Source organism: Suricata suricatta, chromosome 3 (genome assembly GCF_006229205.1).
Source record: "Suricata suricatta isolate VVHF042 chromosome 3, meerkat_22Aug2017_6uvM2_HiC, whole genome shotgun sequence".
NCBI classification, from domain to species: domain Eukaryota; kingdom Metazoa; phylum Chordata; class Mammalia; order Carnivora; family Herpestidae; genus Suricata; species Suricata suricatta.
Genome location: NC_043702.1, coordinates 13,682,664 through 13,708,714, shown reverse-complemented (window position 1 = coordinate 13,708,714; position 26,051 = coordinate 13,682,664). Strand labels below are relative to the sequence as shown.

Genomic DNA, 26,051 nt, shown 5'->3' with positions numbered 1-26,051 from the left:
TTTTTTAAGCGGTTCTAAGAAATGGGTAACGAGCTTCATGTAAAAGTATGCCTCACATTACCAGAGATCCAGCCACAAATTTGACTTCACTGCATAATATGGACTTTGAAAACTTTTTACTGTAATTAAATATAAAGATTTGAGACAACACAGTTAAAAGGAACATTTTTAAATATGTTTAAAATTTTTTTAATGTTTATTTATTTTCAAGAGACAGAGAACAAGCAGGGGAGGGGCAGAGAGAGAGGGAGACACAATCTTAAGGAGGCTCTGAGCTGTCAGCACAGAGCCTGACATGGGGCTTGAACTCATGAATCACAAGATCATGACCTGAGCTGAAGTTGGATGCTTAACCAACTGAGCCACCTAGGTGCCCCAAATGTACATTTCTTAATTTCCATTTATGTACTTTTACAAACCGTGGTTGAACTGTGACAGAAAATTTCATAAAATAATTCGTCATAACTGTACCACTGATGTCCATGTTTTATGACAACTACAATTTTTCAGGGAGAGAGGGAAACACAAAATTGTAAAAGCACCTAGCCCTCGAATGATAAAATAATTCAATCAAGAAGCAGGAAATAGGGGCACCTGGGTGGCTCAGTCAGTTAAGCGTCTGGCTTCAGCTCAGGTCATGATGTCAAGATTCGTGGGATGGAGCCCCGTGTCGGGCTCTGTGCTGACAGCTCAGAGTGTGGAGCCTGCTTTAAATTCTGGGTCTCCCTCTCTCTCTGATCCTCCCCCACTAGTGCTCTCTCTGTCTCTCAAAAATAAATAAAAACCAGAAAAAAAATTTTTTAAAGCAGGAAATAATTTCAAAAGAAAAACAAACAAAACGACCAGTAGTCTTCATCTGCACAATTACTGGTTAGAGAATATCATAGTTAGACCTCTATTTACCAGAGCAGCAAAAGCAGCGGGGCGGGGGTAGGGGGTGGAGAATCACTTGGGAATAAATTTAACATGAAATGTTTTAAAACTTTATTTGAGAAAAGACAAAATTCTCCTGGAAGACACGAGAGAAGATCTGAACAAAAGGGCACACATGCTCTGTTTTGCAGAGGATTACTCAACATTATAAAAATGTCAGTTCCAATAAAAATACCAAGACATTGTTTATGGAGCAGGGTAAGTAGAAATAAAGTTTATATGTAAAATAAACACGCAAAGACAGTCTGGAAACATTTTTTAAAAAACACTTAAAAAACAGTCAGAGAGGTTTCTCTGTCTCTCAAAAATAAATAAATGTTAAAAATTGTTTTAAATAAATAATTTTTTAAAAGAAGGAAACACAGAAGTTCCTATTTAACTTGTGTATAGGGAAGGGATTTCTTTTTTTAATGTTTTTTATTTATTTTTGAGAAAGAAAGAGACTAAACATGAGCAGGGGAGGGCCACAGAGAGAGGGAGACACAGAACCCAAAGCAGGCTCCAGGCTCTGAGCTGTCAGCACAGAGCCTGATGCAGGGCTTGAACCCACGAACTGTGAGATCATGACCTGAGCCGAAGTCAGCTGCCTAATCGACTGACCCATCCATATGGTCCCAAGGGATTTCTAAAAAGAGCTAGAATCGATCAAAGAAAAGAGTGATAAATTAGACACCATAAACATTTTTTAAAATGCTCTGACAGGAAACTTTGACCACAAGTCAAAGTCAAAAGACAAATGAAAAACAGGAAAAAATATTTATAACATATGCCATAGATAAAGGGCTAATTCTCTGACATACAAAGAACTCAGATTTAAGAAAAAAAAGATCAAATGCTTGGCAGAAAAAGGAGCAAAAGGCATAAACACATGCATGCGCACACATGCTTTAAATGACCTTAAACATATGAAAAGATGTTCAACTTCACTCATGAGAAGTGCAGATTAAAACTACAGAGATGTCATTTCTCACCTTTCTGGTTAAGAAGAATTAAACAGCATGGCAACAAAAATTAAGCAGCGTGACCTTCAGTGTAACAAAAATCAAGCAGCGTGAGAGAAGAGCATTTCTGAGTTTAGAAGAAATTAACATCACAATGCTTGTGTGAGTCCCAGAAACCGTCATGCACGGTGCTTACCGTGCTTCCCAAACCTGCTGGATGGGGAGGCCGTGTGTGTGTGTGTGTGTGTGTGTGTGTGTGTGTGTGTGTGTGTGTGTGTGTGTGTCAGAGTTTCAGGGAGCTTTATAATCTGATGGGAGAGAGAACGATTTCACATTATTCACATCAGTAAATAAATGAAGCAGAGAGTTTCAGATGTTGGTAAGTACAAAGAAAATCAGGATAATGTGACTCAGGGTGGGATCAGGGTGTAGCCCGTGAGTCTCGGTGGACAGAAAATTGAAGGAGTCAAGGCCCTGTAAGTATCCATCCTGCACTTGCAGGGCCCTGGGGGTGAGCGTCCCTCACTTCATTTAATGACACCAGAAAGAGACTGAAGGCCAACAGGCTTCCATTTCATTTAAATTATAATTGGAAACTGGGAGCCAAGATTTAAAAGCCCCCAGCACAGTCTGGAGCTTCTTTGACACAGCATGCATCCTACAAACCAAAGAGTGTGTGGGTTACCAGTCAGTAAGGATAAAGGAACCCTTCCCCTAATCTGAAACGGTATATTTAGGGGGCGCCTGAGTGGCTCAATTGGTTAAGCTTCTGACTCTTGATTTCGGCTCAGATCCTGATCTTACTGTGGTGAGACAGCTCTGCGTGGGTCTCCGCGCTGACCATTAAGCCTGCTTAAGATTCTCTCTTTCCCTCTGCCCCCCTCCTGCTTGTGCTTGTTTGCAAGAGTGTATAATAAATAAGTAAATAAATAAATAAATATATCGGTATATTTGGACCGGCTATCCCACAATGGGATAATTAAACACCTGCAACTCCCTCTTCTCAAACCGAGGCATCTAACAAAACAGTCGGGAGAAGCCCCACCCCACTCCTTCCCTAGGGCTGGCAGTAATAATGCTGATGCCATTTCCAACATTTCGCCAGTTTCCTTCTTCTGTGGATCTCTGCATATAAGAGAAGTCTAGCAAGATGTAAAAATGTAGCTTCTCCAGCATTCCTAATTAACGGATCATTTGGCACCACAGTGAATCCAAATATAAAATGGTTCCAAAGTCAGCACAACAAAGATACAGAGAAACTATAGGTAACTCACATACCTATGCTTGGAAACTGTAAATACTTACCGGTAATTGAAAATTATGTATCTACAATTAGAAAACTTTAGGTAGGACCCAAAGCAATCTGCCTTCAACAGTCTTTGACAGCAACTGTTGTTCAAGCTATATCAGATAATAAAAGAACAGAGGCCATTCAGATTGAATAATTAAGGTAAAGTCAAGTGGATTTGTAGGTATAAAGATACTGAAGTATCTATGGATTCAGGAGAGAGAGGAAATTTAGAAAACAGTGACAAAAATACTTTCGTCTTCCACAGCAACTAGACAGTTAGGTAACGTATTATGAAAACACACAAGCAGATAGTAACAAGGGTTGCTCTGGCAGAAAGCATAACAGACACTGGGGGACAAATGGAATGGAGTCCCAGCTCCTCCACGTACCAGGTCAGGCAAGTTCTCTGAATTTGAACATATCAGAACCTCAACTAAATGTTCGTTTCCTTCACTGTAGACAGCAGATCCAGCCTCATTCATTCATGAGGTGAAAGAAAGAAGAAAAATGCATGTGGAGAATCAGAGGGAGCCTGGGCTTGGTGTTTGATCGGTTCCGGATTTGCTGGGTTCTTTTTCATGTACAAACTGAGACCAGAGTTCCAAGGCAACTCCTTAGCTCAACAACTGATCACTGGAGTAATTCTGAGCTCTACGGTATCTCCACCTTTCCAGGTGCTCAGGGAGAACCTTGGACTCTGTTTCGACTTGATTTCCCTGCGCCTCGCATCCCGGGCATGAGCAGTCATGCTGGCTCCTCCATCAACGTCCGTCCAGAAGAGGACCCCTTCTTGCCCTCTCTCCCATCACTAACTACTCCTGGCCAAGCTGCAATTGTGTCTCCTGGGTTTGTTTTCCCACGGCCTCGCCAGTGGGCTCCCTGCTTCTACTCTTGCCTCTACGGGGTATGCACAGCAGCAGAGGGACCCTCCTAATGTGCAAGTCAGATAATGTCACCCCGATACAGCATTCAGACAGTGCCCGCCTCACTCTTAGCAAAAGCCAATGTCCTGGCAATGGCCTACCGCGTCCTACATGACCCAGCCTCCATACTCTCATGCCTTCTGTACTAGAACTCTTCCTGCCTTCATTGTCCTATAGCCACTCTGGTCTCCTTGCGTTTCCTCAGACACATGAAGCTCACTCCTGTCTTGAGGCATTTGGTCCAGCTCTTCTCTTTGCCTGGGACATCTTTCCTTGATTCGCACTGGGTGATCTTCACCTCTTCCAAAGTCTTTGAAAATGTATCATCCCGATCACCCCATTTGGCAAATTGCCCCCGCCCATGTGCAGCCTCCATTTCCAGCAGCCTGCTCTCTCTTTTCTCCATAGCACTCATCACCTTCTGACACTATGTAATTTTTTTATGAGGCTTCTGGCATATTGCGCTCCTCCCTGTGCAATAATGGGAACTCCAGAAGAGCGGGGATCTGTTTTGTTCACCCATGTTCTTTTACAGATCTAGAACAGTAACTGTATATGAAAAGTGCTCGATAACTTTTCAATGAATGGTGTTACATCAATGAAAGAACCACGAACGGAATAATACACATCATACACATCAATGCTTGGAAACTGAAAATTTCTGTAGCTCAGAAGTTTCCATGCCCTAATCAGGGTGCATAACTTGCATCTGCATAATGGGCAAAAATGTGGAAAAAATTCAGCACCCTTAAATATGGCCAATATAAGAATCTAATATGCTTAGTCCAGATTGGGTTAGTTCAAACTAAATTGTGTGGCCAAAAAAAAAAAAAAAAAAAAAAACCCCAAAAAAACCGCTCAAATAAAAATTTGTAGTGGAGGGGGGGGATGGCCTTGGTGGAGAGTAACATGGAGAAGTCTGAAGAGGGTAAGGAGGACCATGGCCCATTGGCTATAGGCTCTTGGAGGACCTTTCTGGAAAAGTCATTTGCTTCTGAAGAAGCTCACCAGTATGATCTTGCCATGGGTTCACCTCACTTCTCTCACTGGGAGATGGGGGGTGGGGGGCTGTGCTCTGCCCTCTGGCTCCCAGATGAGTTGAGTCCAGTGGGGTGGCCACTGCTCCAGTTACCAAGGTCATGTAACAAATCATTCCACGGTTTAGCAGCTTAAGACAGCCATTTTATTTTGTTCAAAATTTGGTGGGTCAGAAATTCAGAAGGGCCCCCCTGGGCTGCCTGGGGCCTCTCCTGATCTCACAGATGCAGGCTGGGTCTGCAGGCATCTGACAGCTCAACTAGGCTGAATGTCCTAGATGGCACACACATAGGACGCTCAGCTCAGCTGCTGCCCAGAACCCCTCAGGCGGCTGGCTTCCCACAGAGAACAAGGTAGTCACTGCATGGCATTTTCTGATGGAGCTTAAGACACTGCAGGGTCACTTCCGACATATTCTTTTCTTTTTAATGTTTAATTTTGAGAGAGACAGAGACAGACAGGGAGGGGCAGAGACAGAGGGAGACAGAGGATCCAAAAGCGGGCTCTGTGCACTGCGTTTTTAATAAAGTTAACACAAATAAAAATTTACTACTAATAGTTAAGCATCTGACTCTTGATCTCTGCTCAGGTCACAGGCTCATGGTTCATGGGATCAAGCCCCAAGTTGGGCTCCACGCTGACAGTTCAGAGCCTGCTTGGGATTCTCTCTCTGCCCTTCCTTCTATCTTTCTCAAAATAAATAAGTAAACTTAAAAAAAAAGCAGCATAAAAAACTTAAAATATATACATGTGCTTTGGGGGCACTTGGGTGCCTCAGTCTAAGTTAAGCATCCAACTCTAGGTTTCCACTCTGGTCATGATTTCCATTTCATGGGTTTGAGCCCCACATCAGGCTCTGTGCTGACAGTGTGGAGCCTGCTGGGGATTCTGTCTCCCTTGCTCTCTGCCCCTCCCCCGCCTGCTCACTCTCATTCTCTTAAAATAGACAAACTTAAAAAACAAAAAACAAAAAACCCTGGAAAAGGATGCAGCTTAAGTTTGACCGTGTTTTCCCTGAGTGGTGGTAGGACAGAGGGTTTTAAATCATTGTTAGACTCTTTGGTGTTACCTTTTTATTTGCCCTTTCTATTAATTTTTTGTTATATATTATTTTATTACATGTTATTTATTCAATAAAGAGATCCCGCTGGTTTTTTTTAAATTTTTTTTAACATTTATTTATTTTTGAGAGACAGAGACAGATCATGAGCAGGGGAGGGTCAGAGAGAGAGGGAGACACAGAAGTGGAAGCAGGCTCCAGGCTCTGAGCTGTCAGCACAGAGCCCAAAACAGGGCTGGAACCCACGAACTGTTAGATCATGACCTGGGCCGAAGTTGGATGCTCAACCGACGGAGCCCCCCAGGCGCCCTCCTGCTTGTTTCTGAATCACCCTCTTACCAGTTATGTGGAGGAGTCAGTTCTCCCGGGTCTGAACCACGCTTGTGTTTATTCACAGAACCGGGCTGCTGGTGCGGAGAACTGGGGCACAGATGCCGGGGTCCCCAGGGGGTCTAGGTATCCCGAGCCATCTGACTTCAAGGCTGCATGAACTTCAAAAGAGATAATCCCTCACCCCTGACGCTGGCCTGACACACTCATTACACGCTAGCACATGAAAGCATGCGGTGTGGGGAGGCAAGCACACTCAGGGCGGACAGACAGATAAGATCTCGGTTTTCTCCTCTGTAAACAGGGACGATCTGGCCCTGCTGAACCGTCGACAGGATCCAACCGTAGATGCAGGCAGGGCGCCCCGCACACACGCGGAGCGCTAAGTCCGTGGCGGCCGGTATGACCACCCTATGTCCGGATCAAACAAAACAAAAGCGAATTAAGCAACAGAGAAACAAGCAAGGAGCATTTTATTGTGTATGCGTATTCTCAAAAATAACACAGAAAAACAGAATCCACAAACAGGAGCAAGGGACGAACTTTTCTAACTCTCTGGGATCCACGGGGCACCGTATCTTACAGAAACACAGCTGGTGGGAGACAATATGTACTAACCAACATTGCCCTTCGCTTCCCCAGTCACAAAGGCTACAGAGTAAAACACTTTACATTGTATTCTAATATAAATTTGTTGCACAATTAAACCTCAATTTACTCAAAGGGTTACTGTATAGTAAACGACAGAAAATAGAGTAGGCATTCAATAATCTGCTCACAATTAACAATTAAGCAATAGACACTGGAATAAATATAGCATGTATTACTTATTTGTTAAACTTCACATTGATAACGAGCAGATGGTTTATCATTAATAGTAACTGGTTCCTTACACTTTAGGAGACACCAGATTCAGGAACGGAAGTAGAAAGTAATTTAATGAAAACTCGTTTTAGAAAATATTTCCTTGGGTCTGAGTCACTATGATATTTATTACATATTCAGGCCAGTTTCAACAGTTTAAAAATGCAGGTACTAGCAAACTGGACTCTTCAGGGACAGAACCAGGTGACACAGGACGCATTCGAGAGCTCTATTTTTTGTTTACATCCTCCAGGCAGCAGGACAGAGCAGGACATAGTAAACAGAGATTTACGGTGCACTGAATCATGTTTCCGGCTAACGCCACGTGGGTCTTTCTATCGTTTGCATTAAAAAGGACAATTTTAGAACACATCTAGAATGAAGAACTGACATTTCCTTATTACATACATAACTAGGTCTAAACATAAGGATTTTCTCTAACATTCTGTACTTTTTAGTCCCTATTTGTAGAAATCAGCGTGAGTATTCAGGAATGGAAAAATCCATAAATTGTTACTTGTAGAACTATTTTAAGTGACCCGTTTAAGAGTAACGCAGTCAAAATAAGGCAATAACTAGAAGTCCAGCTGTATTTTCCTTAGGTGCCCAGTCAGCAGAATTGAGAAAATAATTTTTGCCCACCTCTATAAAAATATTACCCCATTTGCTCCCTAGTGTGTAGTCCAGACAAGACAAGCCTGCCATGTGTGTTTTTAAAAAGAAAAGTGGTAACAGGCTCTAGAGAGAAAAGTCGATTGAAACATTCTTTCTTTTTCTGGAGACCCCTCTCCAGTTCTTCCTTCCACGGGCCTTCTCTCCTTGGTTTATATTAGCTTAACCCTTAGCAGGTGCTCTCACAACCTTACAGTCTCTATAGAACACGGGTTTCCAGTAAGAATCTTTGAAGGTTAAAAAAAAAAAGGCTGAAACTACGGCATGATATTGTGCTGTCTACCATGGACATTGTGAAAATCAAATTTCACAGACGTTAAAGGCAAACGAAACCCCAGTGCAGTACTCTCTACCACGGCAAGGAACAGGTCATACACTATTTTCCTCTCGGACTTCGTGAAATCCCGAGGCTAGCACCTTTGTTCGAGCCGGACCGTCCACTGAATCACGGAAGCTAACATTCAGTGCTGCCTGTTAAGATCCCATCCCTCAAGTTTTCTTCCGGGCTCTGTTAGTAGCATCTGCTTTGTAAGGAGCTTAAAAGTTATGAAAGGAGAGAGAACACAAAAATTAAAAGGAGCAACAAACCCCGTCAGTTGTGTTTCTGAAGGCAAGTCCCTCTTTAATGCAGATCATTCTAGAGTATGAGGGGCCTGACCTCCTTTCCTTGTTATTTGCGTCACTTGGCCATTAGACACCCGAGTTTCCGTGCCTGCCTTCAACGTCATGGTCTCTCTCGGTTGTGAAGAAACAGATTTAGTCCCTTCCTTGTATCACTCAGAAGCACCGCTGTCTTGATCTGGTCCCAACACAGTGAGGCAGCAGTTTCTACCAGTATCCACTAGGAAGACCAGCAAAACACTGTTGCTATCTACTTTAAAATCTGCCTTTCAGAAAAGTGGGCCTCTCTCCACTCACTTGCACAGCCCTAAGGTAACAGGTACATGTACTACTGTAAAAACAACCGAGCTGAGAAATAAACACTGGAATATTAAGAGACAGGCTCCCCTTTCCCCGCCTCTTCCCCATCCTGGTCCTAAGTGGCCACAAACTTGGACAATGCCATTTGATACAAGAGAATTCGCCCGGTGTTATGAAAGCGATGTGCAAGTTAGGAATTACGGTGCGGGACCGGGTTAACAATGACCGCTCTGGGTTACCAATCCCCTCCTACGAAATATTAACAGTATTCCTTACAGCAAAGAGCGTGCACACAGTTTCAAAAGCTCTGGAGGTCTTTTCTGCGGTGTGTATTAAGTCGCCACAATATCACGGGGGCTCATCCTGGGACTACAAACTGAACGCGCCTCATAGGACTGGGCTGTTCAGAGGAACAGGATGCTCACTTCCCCTCGAGGCCATGCTGGCAGCTGGGTGGGTCTTCCGTTCTCCGTTAGTCGTTTCTGACTGTGGCGAGAGTCAGGCAGCTCGTGCGACTCCCACGGAACAGCACCATGAAAACGTCTTGTCCTCAGAGCGCGTTTGGGGGCAAGGGGAAGAATGTGGACCGCCCGGGTCGGCCCAGCGATTTGACGAGTAACAACCATGAAGGCTCGCCTGTGGGGTGCTGTCTGGGAAGAGGGACCACTGAACGGGTCAAATACCAAGTGCGGGTAACGGCACGGCCTGCCGAGAGCAGAGACCCCGCAGACGTCTGTCAATAACTGGGGGCCCGGGATCTTCACACGCAGACAGCGAGGAGGGAAGGAGCGCTGGGCTCTGGAGCTCCTGCCGCACCCCTCAAGACGGGCAGCGCACGTCCCCCGCACCCCTGCTCCCTGCTCTGCCGACGGGGCCCCGCAGAGGGCCTGCGAGTCCGACGGAAGGGCGCTCGCACTCAGGACTGCCTCCCGGAGCCCTAAGCGTTAACGCTTTTTTGTTCAGTAGTTTTTTCCCTAAACCGCACATCTGCCCAACTGCCCCTTCAGCACACACGAGCTCGCTGTACATGAGGGAGCCCGACTGAGGTCACTCCCCTCCTCAGGGGACCACTGCCCATGGACTTTCTCCACATTCGTCCCCACAGGTCAGGCCACACGTGCCCCAAAACACACCTGACATGTTTTTCTTTTTTAAAAATGTTTTTTAGTGGCTACTGTCCATTCCCGTGACGGTGACGGAGGCGCCCCGTGGAGCGGCCGCATCTGGTGGAGGGCGCCTCTGGGAAGGTGCAGGCCTCGCCCGGTTCCCGGCTCAGCAGGGAGAGAACCCGGTGGCCAGGCTGCAGCCCACCACGGGCGTCATGTCCCAAATCTGCAAGAGACAGAAGGTGCCAGCGAGGCGGCGCTCGTCACGGGCCCGCAAGCAGGGCGCACGCTGCGAACGGACAGCTGCACACCCGAAAGGGGGTCAAAGGAACTCACGCCCCCGTTCTTCTACTCTGAAACCGTCTCAAGATCTACGGTGACAAACGCCCACAGTTCACTAAGCTGTGAAAAAGGCTCGTAAGCGCTATCCTGTCACCTGAAAGTTACCTCATACTGCTCGTTAGAAGTTTCATTTCATTTACAATAAAAAGCCGACTGGGGAAAGCCCCTGCCTTTAAAAATTAAGAAATGAGGTGGGTCGTGGTTTCAAAACTCCAGGCTGGTGCGAAGTATGAAACGCCAGCGTTTAAGATCTGTGCTCGTGACCGAGGAATCGAACCAAACAATGTGTAGTTATTTCTTACAAGTAGGACACCGTGGGTCCGGGAGCCCGGGCACATCAGCAAGGGCAGGACGGCCAGCGGCAGGGGGTCGGCTAAGGCGCAGAGCGGCGGCGAGGCAGGAGCCCCGGGCAGATGGCCACACCGGGCGCCAGGCCCCACCCGCTGCCCTGAGAGATGGGTGTGATGGACGAAACACCGCCGGAAGAGGCCACCCACAACCAAGGGCATGGGGACTCACAGACACGCCATCTGTTACTCAGGGTCATCAGCCGGCTGCAGGTTGCAAGGCTGCTTATGTAAAGGGAAGGCGAGCCGGCCGACCGGAAATGGGACGGGACTGGAAGTCTGCTGTCTGTTCACAGCACGACCGCGGGGACATGTGCACGCAGACGCACAGACGCACGTCGGGACGCCCGATCCGGTTACCTTGACGATGCGGTCGGTCCCACAGGTCACCATCAGTCCCCTGGCAACGTCCATGGACATGTGGGAAATGTTATGTTTTCCTTCATGGAAGGTTGCTAGAGAAGTCCGACTGATGAAGGGAAAAGAGAAATACTGGAAGCTCAGCTATCTGTAGAGCTAAGGAAAGTCTTCTTAACAGCATAAAGGAAGCACAACAATAGTGCCCACGTTTGCTCCTAAAACGGTGGCTACGGGGAAGTTTATAGTGAAGGGATGACAGAAGGCATGGTCAGCCGCAAGACTGTTCTATGAAGGTTTGACAGGACTCTCCAGATAACGGATATTTTTTTAGTGGAAAAGTTGATATATTCCTAGACATAAAAACAAGGACTTTTAATAATGCAGAGGGACTAGGGGCATCTCGGTTAGGCATCCAACTTCGGCTCAGGTCACAATCTCACGATTCGTGGGTTCGAGCCCTGCATCGGGCTCTGTGCTGACAGCTCAAAGCCTGGAGCCTGCTTCGGATTCTGTGTCTCCCTCTCTCTCCATCCCTCCCCTGTTCGCTGCTCTGAGTGGTGCAGGAGTGGGGCGTGTTCAGGGACATCCATCTGCTCAACTGCCGAACTGATCTTAGCAATGTCATTCCCCACCGTGTTTGGGAGAAGTCTGCCTAGAAACTCCATGGGACCAGGAAGAGACTCTCTCCCCCTGCAGGTGCGCAGCTGGACAGAGACCCGCCAACACTCACTCCTCGTCTTTGATGGAGTCGTAGCAGGAATCGCACACGCGGACCTGGAACTCGAAGCCCATGACAGGGTAGCTGGAGCGCTTGCTGCTGCACTTGCCGCACACGGCCTGGCCACACTTCCTGCAGTGATGCTTCGGGGGACAGGGAGGAGAAGGAGGAGGTTAACGTTTGCTTCCGCTTTGGGGCTCACGTCTTCCCTTCAGGGCAGGGGGTGGGAGTGGGGGAGACGGGCCCATTTCAACGCTTGTCAAGGGCCTCCAAATAGCCTTGCTTTCCTGGTCAAATGCTGCTTTCTATTCAGTTATATCATCTGTCTGGATGTCAACGAATGACATTATTAAAACCAACTTCAAGTTCGTTTAGGAGCTCAAATGACTAGAGATTTCAGAGGGAAAAAAACAATCTATTCCTACGTCAGAGAAAAGGTCTGAAATAATGCAACGTGCCCGCATTAAGAAATGAATATCCACAATCGTATGTTTCACTATTTCTTTTAGTCTTTCAAACTGTGATTCTGGAAATAAGCCTCAAGAACATTCAATATAGAACAGTTTTTATTAAATTATCACATTAATAATTATTAAATTTAATTATTAAATTATTAATAGCTTTGACATATTCTTTTACAACTAAACGTTTAGTGACTGGTACCTTTCCTCTCTCTTCTACTCATGAGATGGAAATGATTTTCTGCACGTTTCCCGTAGGAGGGATTATCTCCCCCATCAGTTACAATGCACTGGTTACCAACAGACACACGTTGAGGGAAACAGGCTAATGATGGAACTGAGGTTCCATTTCAGAGCATCAGAGTGTTATCCAAGTGCTAAGTGCACCCCTGCCTGGCCTGCCAGTCTCAGCAGACCTTGGGGCAGAGTAGCTTTATAAGTAAAATTAAAGAAAGTCTATTAATACACACAAACATTAGGTCAATCCCTCATAAAGTGCCAAGAATTAAAATCAGCATTCTCTTCTACTTGCCTGCACAAATTCATATTCAGTCTCAGTGCACTTCCTTCAAGGCTGCTGTAGAAATACGTTTTTTGGGGAGAACTTGAGAATTACATGCGTGAAAAGAGTATCTTTGAAATCTATAGGCGATCAGGATATGTTTCTTAAATTTTAAAAAAATACCAGAAACATGTTTAATAAAAATGTTCCAGGTACACTTCTATGGAACAGGTTATGAATAATTTATAATTCCTAGTGTCAGAGTATTCCAACGAGGGCCAAACTGTTTCATTTCTTTAACAAACCGTGAGAGCATAAGGCTTCCAGTCACATGACCTGCTTCATTCGAATTCCGTGTGGGGCTCCCATGGAACACTGACTGTAGGAGCAACACTCCTAGACTCAAGGATCTTTTGTGTGTTTACAAATAGGCGCTCAGTGCTTTCTTGTGTGTTCCTGCTTTTCCATCACTGTTAGTTACACAGAGACAGTGATATCAAAAATGCTGGCGTTCCCAGCGTTTAGAGGAAGAAGTAGGATTTCCAAACAAAGTGGCGGGCTAACACCACAAACAGGATACGTGATTAGCCTAGTGATAACTCAGCATTGGCTACTCACCTGTCTCAGCCCCAGTGTCTTTGTGTCCCACATCTGCTTTATATTCCAGAAAAAGGGCTGCTCGCACTTCTGACAAGAATCACTCTCTAGCCACTGAGGAGCCTGGGGGAGGGGAAAGTCAAAGCCACCATTAGAGCATCTCCAGGTTGACTAGGATTTCTCGGGTTACTGATACAACAGTTCTGGACCTTGTTGGTGCTGGCCAACAAGGAATTAAAAAAAAAAAATTCCTCAATGCATCATAGCTGTTTCCATAGTCAATACTGTGTGTTTTCGGTAATCTTTATCACGGTAGCAATGTTTATAGGATTGTTTGAAAGGAGAACTCCTAAGGGGTGTCTTCATAGATTTCTGTGCCAGAGCTGTTGAATATCAAAATCCAGTTGCGTGAAAACCCACTTCTTGCAGAATCTGGTGGACGGCCACCTGGGAAGTCTTGTGGGGTCCCACCTTCCAGGGGCACCTCGTGTCAGATCTGCCAGCCCCCCTCCCCGGTGCCCGTGAGCAGCTGCCTCCCCAGCGCACACGCACTGCCCGAACGCCTCCGCCCCAGCACCGCGCTCTCTGGACCATAATCCTTTACACATATCTTGCTTCTCCCCGCTAACCTGTCACTGACTGGTCTTACTCATCTTGGTGTATGCACAGCCTGTCCCAGAGGAGCTTCTCAATGAATTTTTATGAAAACAAGATGATTAAAGTCTCGACATCACTTTAACAAGAACTTAGAAAATATTTATTTAGACAAACCATTACAGACTGTACCCCATTACGAGATGAACCTGTCCAAAGCCATCACTGAATCTCAATCAGTCGTCATTATACATGTGCAATAAAAATAGTAGAGAACGTGAGTTTCTATCAGTTAGACCAAAGGCTGTGAAGAAATGACTCTTTCTGGATCTTGAAAGTGAACACTCCAGAAAAATACAGCTGATGAGAGGAGACAGTGACGGGAGAATCGTGGATGTTGCATTGCACCCCCTGCCCTCCATCCTTCTAGAACAGGCAGTAAGACGGTGAGCCTCCAAGGGCCAAGCAGGAACTCCCTGGGGCTAAGAACAAGTGCCTCTACTTCCCTGTTTTGCTTCTTTTATTGCTTCAGGACTATGGGCTTTCCTATTTCCTACTTTAGATACGTTGCTAGAAATATTTCTGCAAAGGTCTTTCTTGGGGGCGGGGAGCACTGCAAATAGCACGCAGTGGGCTGGACAGAAGATAGGGATCTTTGGAGAACCAGAGAAATACCGGAAAGAAGGGAACACGAAGAAAAGGGGGATAGAGACGTGTACCCACGTGGGAAAGAGGACCGCCTTGCCGCAGAATCCCCTCTTCTGCTTCTGTGATCACAGGACGGGGAAGGCAGCTGGGGACCGCTGCTTGGGAACGAGGTCCCTGAGGGAGAAACTGGGCCACACGGCGGGTCATGCCGCCTACAGCCCGGGGACGTCTGCCTGCAGGGAAGGGAAGCAGGTGCCGCAGCCTGGGCTCGGGTCTGGGACGCACGCGGCAGCAGATGCACGTGGGACAAAGCTCAGGGTGTCTTTGCGCGACAGCGAGAGCTGAGTAGGAGCACCCACCCCATGAGGTGGGGAGGAGCGTGCGAGTCCAGGCGTGGGCAGCGCCGGGCATGGGGCCTGGTGTCTGCAGCGCCCCAGGCGTCCAGGCAGGGTGCCCAGGATTTCCTGTGCCTGAGTCCACTTGCTTGTCAACACAAGCCGAGGGGACCCGCAGCAGCATCACCTGAGCCATGCGGGCAGGGATCCTGTGGCTCCGGTGGTGACGCAGCCACGCAGGACGAGTGTGCAGGCGGTGACCTAGGAGACCCTAGCTCGGACGCTGCCATCTACACAGCATCTCCAACGGCTCTTCTCTGTTTGAACGTGAGGCTCCCCGCACGTGACCACAATACACCAGAGCCCTTACCCTCAGGAACGTACAGTCCTGTCTAAGGGTTTCGGAAAGAACAGGACTAGGCTGAGCTGGAGGCTGAGGGGCTCCAGGGAAGAAAGGTGGGCTTTACATAAGTTTAGATAACAAACAAAAGGCAAAATCAGAAATAAACAGGTTTTCCAGAGCATCTTATTGTAAGAAACACCCATAACTTTCCTTTAACAGGATGAAGTGAGGTGCTCCGAGCGATCATGAACCATCCTGTTATACGCTTATTCCCTAAAGGGAAAAAACATTTTTTTTCCTTTCCTGAGAAGAGCAAAAGAGAACGTTTGTCAAGCACTGTGTCACTCCTCCCTACCTACTGTCCCTCTGCCTATGCTGAGCAGAAGGGACGAGCACCGAGAATCGTCCCCCACACGGCTATTAAACCTGCTGCGATGGTCTGCGTGGTGCTAATCACCCCACTGGCCCAGCCTCTGATCTGCTACTTTACAACAAGGCCCTCTTTTCAAGTGGATTCACTCTAATTATCACGTACTCATTTATGTTTCATGACCACTTCCAAAAAGGAGCTCCTCTAATTACAATTACGACCTGGCAAGGAGGCAAATCTGCTTCCAGCCTGCCCGGCCAGCACTTCCCAGGGACTCGGTAAGGAATTCCCAGCAGCGGGGGGCGAGAGAACCTGGGACTAATTCTGGATGCCCGTGCCGAGGGAAGCCCCATGAACTGTACAAACCCCAGCTCCAGGGCCAGGACCTTCTAGATCTATGGGCTGTTTCCCTTTGCACTATACTCAGCTGGTTTGAGAGAGAGACAGACAGACAGACGGACACTACTAAAAACAATGCATCTTTTTGACACAATCTGCTTCCCCACCAGCACTGGCCACTACGTAGAGGAGCGAGCAGAGCGTGACGCGGAACCAGCCAGCATGCATGCGATGTGGGGGAATCTTCCACAAACAACTGGAAAGAGACTCCAGTACAAAGGAAGCGTCCTGAGTCCTTTCTTTTCCCAGACGTAGGATGAACTCCCCAATCGTGTGACCCTGAAGGTGGGAATCCTGCTTTATTTTGTTAACTATTTCTCCTAAAAGAACCTCCCAAGGGTAAGAATAGTGGACTGAGATCCGAGTGGGCGGATCTTAGAAGAAACTCCCGCAGCGCTGGCCTGGGCGTCGCCCTCCCGCGTGACCCGGGGACGCAGCCTTTGAGTGGCCTGTGCTCGCAGACTAAGACGGAAATATGGTAGGCCGAGAGTCCAGAAATCGAGCAGGATTCTAGCCGCCCTTGACGCCCACAACGGCAGCCACTGGAAGACACAGTTAAAATAAATCTCTGCAAGGAAAGTGTATGTGGTGTTACGCCAACTTCACAGATGACTGACAACAAGTTACCTTAAGCCTTACCAAAACATTCGGCCAGGAAGCCGACAGTCAAGATTCCCTCTGCCTGACTGGTCTCCCGAGAGTTACCAGAAAAGCTGGCAGTCACGACCTCAAACGTTAGGGCTTCCCTTCATCATTTACAGGGCTGTCTACTTCCTTTGCGAGATTACAAGCTTCTTGCAGGCAGGAGCCTTTTCGTCTAGGGCATGGCAGCCACTGGGTCCGGAAATGCGTCACATCACGTCACCACTTGCTTTAGTGAACTGAACCCCCCGGGTTATGTCTTCCGTGGCATGCTAAAAGTGCAGGTTTATTCAGTGAAAACGAGACGCGCGGGTAATGGGAGGTGACACAAATCATGTGGGGAGTCCGGTGGGGCTGCGGCGCATGATCCTGGGGGGCCAGCACGCGGGCCTCTGCGCTGCATGTGGGACGGCGCCTTGAACAAGCCGGTGACCTCACACGGCGCAGGAGGCCGTGAGAGACGCAGTAGCAGTGAGCCCTTGGCCTGTTTCCAGGCGCCAGGGCCACCCTCTCGGGGCTCAGTAAAAGTCTCTGAAGTTAAAACGGAGCCCTCGGTCCCTCAACTCTACAATCCTCTGAGTCAACAAAAAGTCAGCTCTTCTGCTATTTACATCACAGGCTGGGAAAGACAGATAACCCCCACACTGGTGGACACAAGGGTGGAAATCCTGCCTGGAAATCATGTGACAACATCCATAAAAAGCGTTAAGAATGTACGTATCTCCTTGTGCTGCAGGGGCTATTTTCAGATTGGCTGGAATAAATAATTGAACAACCACACAGGGACAAGGTCAAGACCGCTCACTGCAGCACTGCCCACAGAGGAGAGAAGAGACTGGCAGGTGCCCAGAGGAGGTGGTGGAGGGTGCGATGGGTCAAAGGGGTCAAAGGTGCAAACCGCGGGCCGTCAAAGAAGCAAGTCCTGGGGACACGAGGAACAGTCAGGCAGCTGAAACCGCGTTGTGCATGTCGAAGTCGCCGAGAGGGGGACTCTTGAAAGTTCCCGCCACAAGAAACAAGATTTGGAACCGCATGGTGCTGGAGGCTGACTGGACTCACCACGGTGACCGTTCCACTATGCGGGAACACCGAACAGCCACGGCTGGTCCCCTGAAGCTAATGTAACGACAAACGTTGATTATTTCTCAGTAAAAAGAAAAGTCGGCGAGGCTGTTGAGACAATCAGAACGTCTGTCTAAAAAACCAGAAGCGGCTTTCGAAGGCGTGTCGCCGGGCGACCGCACTTCACAGAAGAGCAGGCAGACACGCAAGGACCACACACCTCCAAACGAGGCCCCGCAACGCGTGAGCGGCGCAGACGAGTCAGAACTCGGGTCTCCTGAAAAGAGCAGTATGTGGACACCACCTGGTGGAAAATAAAAGCAGGGAACAGCCACGCATGTTCCCCCGGCAGACGGCAGGCGCCTTGCTGCGTCCCTCTCCCAGCGTCTGGTGACAGGGATGCCATGGGGCCACCAGAGCACCTCGGGGGGCCCCCCCACACCCGGTCTGTGCCTGGCGGCCCTGGGCACTGTGTCCGGTGCGCTCTCAGTGCCCGTCTCTGGGCAGAACACAGCCCACAAGCAGCCTGTGGGCAACACTGGTCACTGCTGAAACCCTCCCGGGCAGGGGGCACAGCACAAAGTGACACGCTGGAGCCTGTCGGGCGGCAGCCAGTGAGCACAAACGTCAGTCAGCACCGACAGCTGGCAGGGGCGGGGGACCCGAGAGTCCAGGTTGTGGGGGCCCCTCCACGCCAGCCTTGTCTGGCCCGTTCCCTTACCTCCTCTCTGCTAACGTCCATGTTCCACACTGCAATTCCGCCATCCGAGGCACAGGAGACGAGCTGCCGTGTGAGCTGGAGGTAACACAGGGACTGCACCCTGTCACTGCGAACAACACACATCTGTCACGTGTCTCGATGGGGAAAATCACAGGCTCACCTCTCTCCCCCGTGGGAACCAGCAACCGGCATTTCACCGCTGACTATCTGGTGTGGCAACGCGGCCCCTGATACGGACTTTACTCAGCATCCTGTAACTTACTATACGCATCACAGTGTCTATGAAAGAAACCCCACTTTCAAATCATTCAGCCTCACAGGCCACAGAGAAGACGATGGCTAGTCTGCTGGGCCAGTCACTGTGGTCCATTCCTTTTCAGGTGCACGAGATTCATCTACTTGTTCAGGGCCACCTGGGGGGTTCAGTCGGTTGAGCGTCTGACTGGCTCAGGTCATGAGCTCATAGTTCGTGAGTTTGAGCCCCTGGTCGGGCTGTGTGCTGACAGCTCAGAGCCTGGAGCTTGCTTCAAATTCTGTGTCTCCCTTTCTCTCTGCCCCTCCCCTGCTTATGTTCTGTCTCTCTCTCTCTCAAAAATAAAACATTTAAAAAAAATTCACCTACTTGTTTATACCAAAGAACAAGGAGGAGGGACTCCCTTACTGGAACACAACAGATGACAAAACCCCACATACACACACGCACACGTGCTCTCGCTCTCTCACTCGCACACACACACATACACACACACACACACGCACATGCAACGACGGGGTGACATCTGGCCCAGTCCTGCATGCCCTAGGAAGCAGTCTCCTGACCTGCAGACCTGCGCGAAGGATCTCTCCTTGGCTACTTTTCAACCTGACTCTGCTTACGGTAGACGGCAACAGCCTCCTCAACAGGAGAAAAGGAAAGGCTAATGTCCTCTTCCTCTCAAAACTAGAAGGCAAGAATCTGACTACCATGTCCTAGCTCAGGTGACCGCGCCTGCGTCAAGCCACACCCACACGTTACACTTCAGAATAACAACATCCGTTAGGCGTCCAGTTCGAGATTGCCTTAGCGTGGCGTCCACACAACCCGCCCTGGCCAAAGTCCTCGCCTGCGGTCCTTAACCCGCCTGCACCCTAAGCAGCTATTTCAAGAGGGTGACTTGGGACAGACAGGTGGCAGTGCTCTTTGGGCAAAGAAGGAAGATGACTCTGGGGTCTTTTTTTTCTTTTTTTCCCTGTATAACACCAGACACTCAGGACTAACAGAAAAGCAGCTAAAGTTGAAAGAGGACGGAGTGGGCCCTGGCGTACGGCTGCCTTCACAGATGGGAGTTTGGAAGACGCAGTATCACAACACCAACGCTGCCCGGCCTCCCGCAAACTCAGATTCTCTCCCCACCCTGACAGTCACGCACTGGTGGCCCTGCAGCAAGAGCGTGCGACCTTTCCTTCCTCCGATGTCCCACATGATGATGCTGTTGTCAGAGGCTCCCGAGAAGAGTAGCCGCTGGAGAGGGTCCCACCAGAGGCAGGCGATGCTCCCTGCGTGAGAGAGGAGAGGGTCAGCGCAGCCCCCACCCGCGCATGCACGGTCCACAGCCCGACTGGGCTCGGACCAGGGGAGTCCTTGCGGAAGACCGGGTCTTTGTAGTTTGAAAGGTCCTTCACACTTCATCATGAGTTACAGAGAAGACGCGGCACGCCTGTCACCCAGAGTTACAAGATCTTCAGCCGTTCATCACACTACTTTGAACACAAAGGTGTTTAAAGAATTTTCTTCCTCTGAACCAAAAAAATAAAAAGGTACAGTAGCTATTTATGAAGGGTTAGTTCAGAAAAAGCTTTTGAAGGGAAAAAATAAAAGCTAACAGTGTTTAATGAGAAAAGACAGTGAAGAGGCGCCTGGGTGGCTCAGTCGGTTGAGCGTCCGACTTTGGCTCAAGTCATGATCTCGTGGTTCATGGGTTTGAGCCCCGCGTCAGGTTCTGTGCTGACAGCTCAGAGCCTGGAGCCTGTCTTCTGATTCTGTGTCTCCCTCTCTCTCTGCCTCTTCCCTGCTCATGCTCTGTCTCTCTCTCTCTCTCAAAAATAAATAAACATTAAAAAAATTTAAAAAGAAAAGACAGTGAAGATGACTATGGTCAATTAGGGAAGATAAAAATCTAGATTATTCCAGATTTCTGGAACCTTACAGGTGTTTTACCTCAAGATGCACATGTGTAAGAAAATTAAGTGAAAACAGGAGAACAGGAGAAACCTAATGGAGGACCATGGGGAGGGGAAGAGGGAAAGAGAATTGGGGAGAGAGAGGGATGCAAAACTTGAGAGACTATTGAATACTGAAAAGGAACTGAGGGTTGGAGGGGGAGGGGGAGGGGGGAAAGAGGTGGTGGTCATGGAGGAGGGCACTTGTGGGGAAGAGCACGGGGTATTGTATGGAAACCAATTTGACAATAAACTATTTTTAAAAAATTAAAAAAAATAAACAGATATATTTTGGCAAAAAAAAAAAAAGAAAAAGAAAATTAAGTGAAGGGTTTAGTCTGTACATGATATGCCAGGGAATTCAGGTAAAAAACCTGCACCTCATGTTTCACATTCTACATTGGCTAAACTCAACAAATTAGATACCACTGGGAAATCTTTCTACAGCTTTCTCTTTCAACAGATTTCTCTCTCACTTGTTCTCTTGATTACTGCTTGCCTAGAAAAAAAATTGTCAATAACTTAATAAAACCGAACCAATGCCACAAGTTAGTATTTTTGGTGGGTATAGAGAAAACTGACGAAGTCATATTCAAAAGTAAACAACAGAAACTAGTTTCTCTCAGAGACAACATGAGTGAAAAAAGACGTGTTCTGCCAAACTGGCCTCAGGAACAACTGTGCGTAACTCCTGGCCCTATTGAATCCTGGGCCCTGCACACTTCAGCCGGAGGCCTGACAGCAGATAAACAGGGTCCTTCGCTATAAACACTACTAAGCAGTCCCCAGGACCCAGTGTGTCCTTAGCAACCCAGAGAGTACTCAGGGGCCTGGGGATCAGGAGACCATTAGTCATCAACATGAGTGGTTTCCCTAGGGGCTGTGCCTCCCTGCCCCGATACGCTCTACGTACTCACCCCCCTGCGCTGTCTACCAGGTCCCCCATCTGACAGACTCGGTTTCACTCAAATATATTCACTAGAAAGCATAGAGTATAGACTGCATTTAACTTAGGGTACTTAAAACACTATTCTCATAAATGAGTTCATCATCAACAAATCTCCAATTCTTCCATCTACGCCACATGGGGTTGAAGTGCCTACTTTGTTACCCAATATGGCCAACTGAGCTTTAAAACCCTTCCATGGGGCCTGGCCAACTCGCTGCACTGTAGAAATGATAAATTCCCACCCATTCTTTCCCTTCAGTCCCTAACCAAGCAGGGGCAGAACCGGCCCAGACATTTCTCTTCAAACGGCATTGTGGACAGGCTCTTGTTCAATGTCCTAGAAACTGACAAATAAAAACAAATACAACATTCTTCCAAAGGTCTTACCATTTAGAAGAATTTTAAAAGCTCTTCTGAAAACATTTCAATTTAAAAGACAAACAAAATAGAAAGTATTATCTACACGAACCACCTGGACAGGATTTTGACTACATGAAGCCCAGCCTGCCCAAGAGCCTTCTTTCAGTTAGCTTTTACTCTTTTAGATCTAAATCTCACATCTGGCCAATCAGACTGAAAACTGACAGGTCACAGGAGATGATCCTTCGTGAAGCCACAGGGCTGACAACTAAATCTGGATGCCCAGGTTGGGTGAAGGACCCGGTGACCTCAGAGCCTACCTTCATGTCCTTTGAGGGTGGTGATAACTGAACAGGAGTTCTGCTCGAGCTTCAGCAGGGTGATCTGTCCAGAATAATCGCCAACAAAAGCATACTGAGTATCATAATCATATCTGTGGAGAAGCAGTCAAGGATATGGAATACAATCCACCCAGAAGTTATAAAATAGAAAAATGTGCATTTCAAGGAAATAAGCATAAGCCTAAAACTATGAGACAAGAAATACCCAGCTGAGATTCGAGCAATATGTAAATATTAAAGAAAGAAAGCTTTTGAAGGTAGAATTCTTGGGAAAATTAATACTCATTCATTTGACAAGAATTCATTGAGTATCTGTTACTATTCCAATCAATACCTGAGGATACTGAAAAAGAAACGAAAAACTGACAGAGAAGACAAAAATGGAAGCAAGTAGTTCTAATCAAATTATAATCAAGTATAAAACAGTAAAATACTAGATAATGAAAACAGCAAGAAAGAACTGGAACAAAATGGCTATTTATGAAAGGGCTCTGGAAATAATGCAAAACTGGTAGCAAATATGGACACGAATCCATCTTCCCTTTGGCCTACATGAGACAGCTTTAAGTACAGAGGATGATTTATTTTAAATTGCCGTGGAGAATTTAATCATCCAAGATGTAGTCATTTGAAGAGTAGTACATTTAAATTTTAAAGATACACTAACTATTAATAACTCATTCCTTTCTCAAGTCACTTCATGGCCATAGAAATTTGTGCCAAGCAGCCATTTACACACATCAGCATGCCCCTGTTCCAACACCAAAACACAGGCCAACAGGAGTGCCACAGCCTGGGCTGTGCCTGTGTGGCTCTCAGCCGTTTTCTCTCAGTCCATATGAAAAGCCTAACCCAGGACAGAAATACTTATTTAGCACAAGACACATCAAAGTGTTTTTCCCTTGTTTGACTCTGAAGTGTACGGTACGGCTTTAAATGCTTATTTCAAATATCTTGTGCTGTGCATTCATTTGTACCAAACGTTTTTTTAATAAAGGCTTTCCATGGAAAAAAAGAATTTACCACGCCAGACATCCAAGTCTGGAAAAGGAACTGCCGGAGGATATTTGCTGGCTGACAGCCTTGAGCTGGCCGTCCCTGAGATGCCCCGCTTCCACAGGTCACCTTAAGGGCAAACTCCACAGGAAACACACAGTAGTAGAAACACACAGTAGTAGAAAACTCTGAAGGCGGCAACTTGTGAGCATTCTGAGGACCCTAAGGCACCGCTGAGAATATTAAATGGATTACAAACCCCTTCCACATACATGGCGGGGGGGGGGGGGGGGGGGGGGGGGGGGGGGGGGGGGGGGGGGGGGGGGGGGGGGGGGGGTACAGCACGGGAAGGGGGCGTGGCCCGCTGAAGGATACTGCAGACACGAAGCCCAGGAGGTGAAGTAGTGTCGCCCGAGCATGTTCCCGCTGCGGGTGCACATCCAGCTGATACACTTGTCGTGGCCTGTGCTGATCACCCACTCCGCAGCCAAGCTGAAGATGATCGCAGACACTCGGTTCTGATGAGCTGCAGGAACAGAGAGGGAAGTCTGCGCTCTTCAGGAAGAAACGAGACCTTCCAAATCAGAACCGAGACTCACCTTCTTGAGCCCCTCGGCCTGGATGCTCAGTCTCAATGAGCCTACCACGGAAAGCTGGGCCAGCTTTCACATAACCTTCCCCCCGCCAACTCAGTACCACAGGCTTTCCGTGGCCCAGCCCCACATCTTCTCGGGTGGGCGAGGAGCAGCTGCAGATCAGTAAGACTGATGCTCAAGAGGGATTCCGATAACAAAGAACGGACTTCTGTTTTTGGCTGTACTCGAGAACATTTTTTCTTTGCTATTAATTATCAACAAGTTCCACAAGGAATGCGGTAGTCTTTTCTTAAAGGAGCAATATTTTTTTATAGTCTATCACTTTAGTGCTTCCACCTTTTAGAAAACACTGGCATTTTATTATTATTTATAAAGACAAAGTAAAGTTCTGTATTCCAAAATAACAGCTGAGAAAAGGGAAGGTTTTCTATTATGTAACTTGTGAAATACTAGCCACTGAGGGCAGTGACCTGTCTTGTCTACTTCATCTAGTACAGCACCTGGCATGCAGCAGGTGTTTAATAAATGCCCAGTCTGATGATTGAAGTCAGAGGCTGGACAGAGAAACTTTTTGACCTTGCTCTCAGCTGAACAGGCTGCTTTGGAGGAACTGAGGGACTCTTTCTTATAAATTAATTAGAAAACACTACATCTCTATCGGTATATGGGCAAAATCACCAACAGACATTCATAAAAGATAACAAGTGATCAACATTAAATAAAGCTTAAGTCATTTTTAAATTGGAACTATTCTGACCATCAAACTGGCAAAAAAACACTTGTGAGAGCAATGTTGTACAGACCTGAGGAGGAGGTACTCTGAGCTACTGTTCACAGGACTGTAAAAATTCACACTGTTGCTGGGAAGAAGTTTGCAAAAGAAATCTAGGGCATTAAAAAACTTGTTAATGTTTGAGCCGGCTACTCCAGTTTTAGGCATTTGTCTTAAATAGAAGTAGCCTACAGCTAGGGGCTTAGGCTTAGAATAATAGTCAAGGACATACATACGTGTGTGTGCGCGTGTGCATGTGTGTGTGTGTGTATGAAACATACACTCACAGACACAAATACCACCTACGTATATATACACTGTCATACAGGTCAGTGTGTGTTACCAAAACATGGAAGCTCAAAAATAGAGGAATGGTTAAATTAAATCTGATAATACACCCAATGGAACAGTATACAAAATTTTAAACACTGATAAGCAGGAAAGGATAATAAATGACTCTGAAGAGTTAATAGCCTCCTATATAGTTGGGGAAACACCACTAAAAAGTTAACGTGAAACCTAATTTTGATATAAGAGACAGTGTCTAGTTTTGTGTGCATCTATCTACACACGTATGTACAGAAGTATGTGTGTGTATTATTATTACCTGGGTAGGTCTTGATAAAGTTCATTTTATTAAAATCTTCCGAAACGTGAAATTCCTAAAAGTAAGCACATGCAGTAAAAGAAATGAGTCATGGTTTTAAAAACAGGAACTTAACTGTCAAAACAAAGGAAAATTCAAACCTAGCTATGGCCAAATGTGGGCCTCAAGATTAACTATAGAAGAATAATAGGGAATTGCTTCTTTCATCAGACTTGTCCTCAGGCCACTATTTCTTTTGGGGACCAGACCGAACAGAGAAGGTACTGCCAACCAGCACAGCATTTTTGTGCAGCTCTCCCTCCACAAGTGAGAGCTTTATTCCTTCTCCCTCTCCTGCAAAGGAGGCGTCCTGTTAATTTTGCTCTGCTGGTGACACTGAGCATCCTCAAGATGACACACATAAAGCAAAACTGCAAACCCCCATTATGAACAGAGTTCTCGGTGACACTGAAAATACGGCACTGGGTATCTCAGCAATGTAGGGGGAAATTATATATGTTTCATAGAGAACACGTACAAAAAAGGGAAGGTTAAAGGTTGTGGGTGGCTTGCTTCTTTTTCTAAAAACCCTTGTATTTTCCAAATTTTTTAGAGACAATGTGATACTGTAGAAGTGGGAAAAAATAAAAGTATATACTTCTTATTGAAAAAATCAGCTTCAGCATAAAATCAAGAAGACAGAACTCTAAAGAAAAAGCACTATGAATTCTA

At 47.0% G+C, this 26,051-nt stretch overlaps 1 protein-coding gene across 2 annotated transcripts in view; it reads right to left on the bottom strand.

The window, feature by feature from the left end:
- Window positions 1–6,958: 6,958 nt before the first annotated feature.
- Window positions 6,959–26,051, bottom strand: part of WDFY1 (WD repeat and FYVE domain containing 1) — a 44,679-nt gene continuing 25,586 nt past the window's right edge. The window contains exons 4-12 of one of the 2 annotated variants that reach the window (XM_029933700.1): window positions 25,341–25,395; window positions 23,741–23,891; window positions 22,349–22,461; window positions 19,930–20,056; window positions 18,521–18,626; window positions 13,428–13,529; window positions 11,859–11,989; window positions 11,129–11,237; window positions 6,959–10,305 (exon numbers count right to left, since the gene is read on the bottom strand). In XM_029933700.1, the coding sequence (XP_029789560.1) occupies window positions 10,246–10,305; window positions 11,129–11,237; window positions 11,859–11,989; window positions 13,428–13,529; window positions 18,521–18,626; window positions 19,930–20,056; window positions 22,349–22,461; window positions 23,741–23,891; window positions 25,341–25,395 (954 nt within the window). In that variant the 3' untranslated portion in view covers window positions 6,959–10,245. Of the gene's footprint in view, window positions 10,306–11,128; window positions 11,238–11,858; window positions 11,990–13,427; window positions 13,530–14,140; window positions 18,104–18,520; window positions 18,627–19,929; window positions 20,057–22,348; window positions 22,462–23,740; window positions 23,892–25,340; window positions 25,396–26,051 lie in introns of those variants that run through there. The other variant, XM_029933701.1, reaches the window with a different exon arrangement.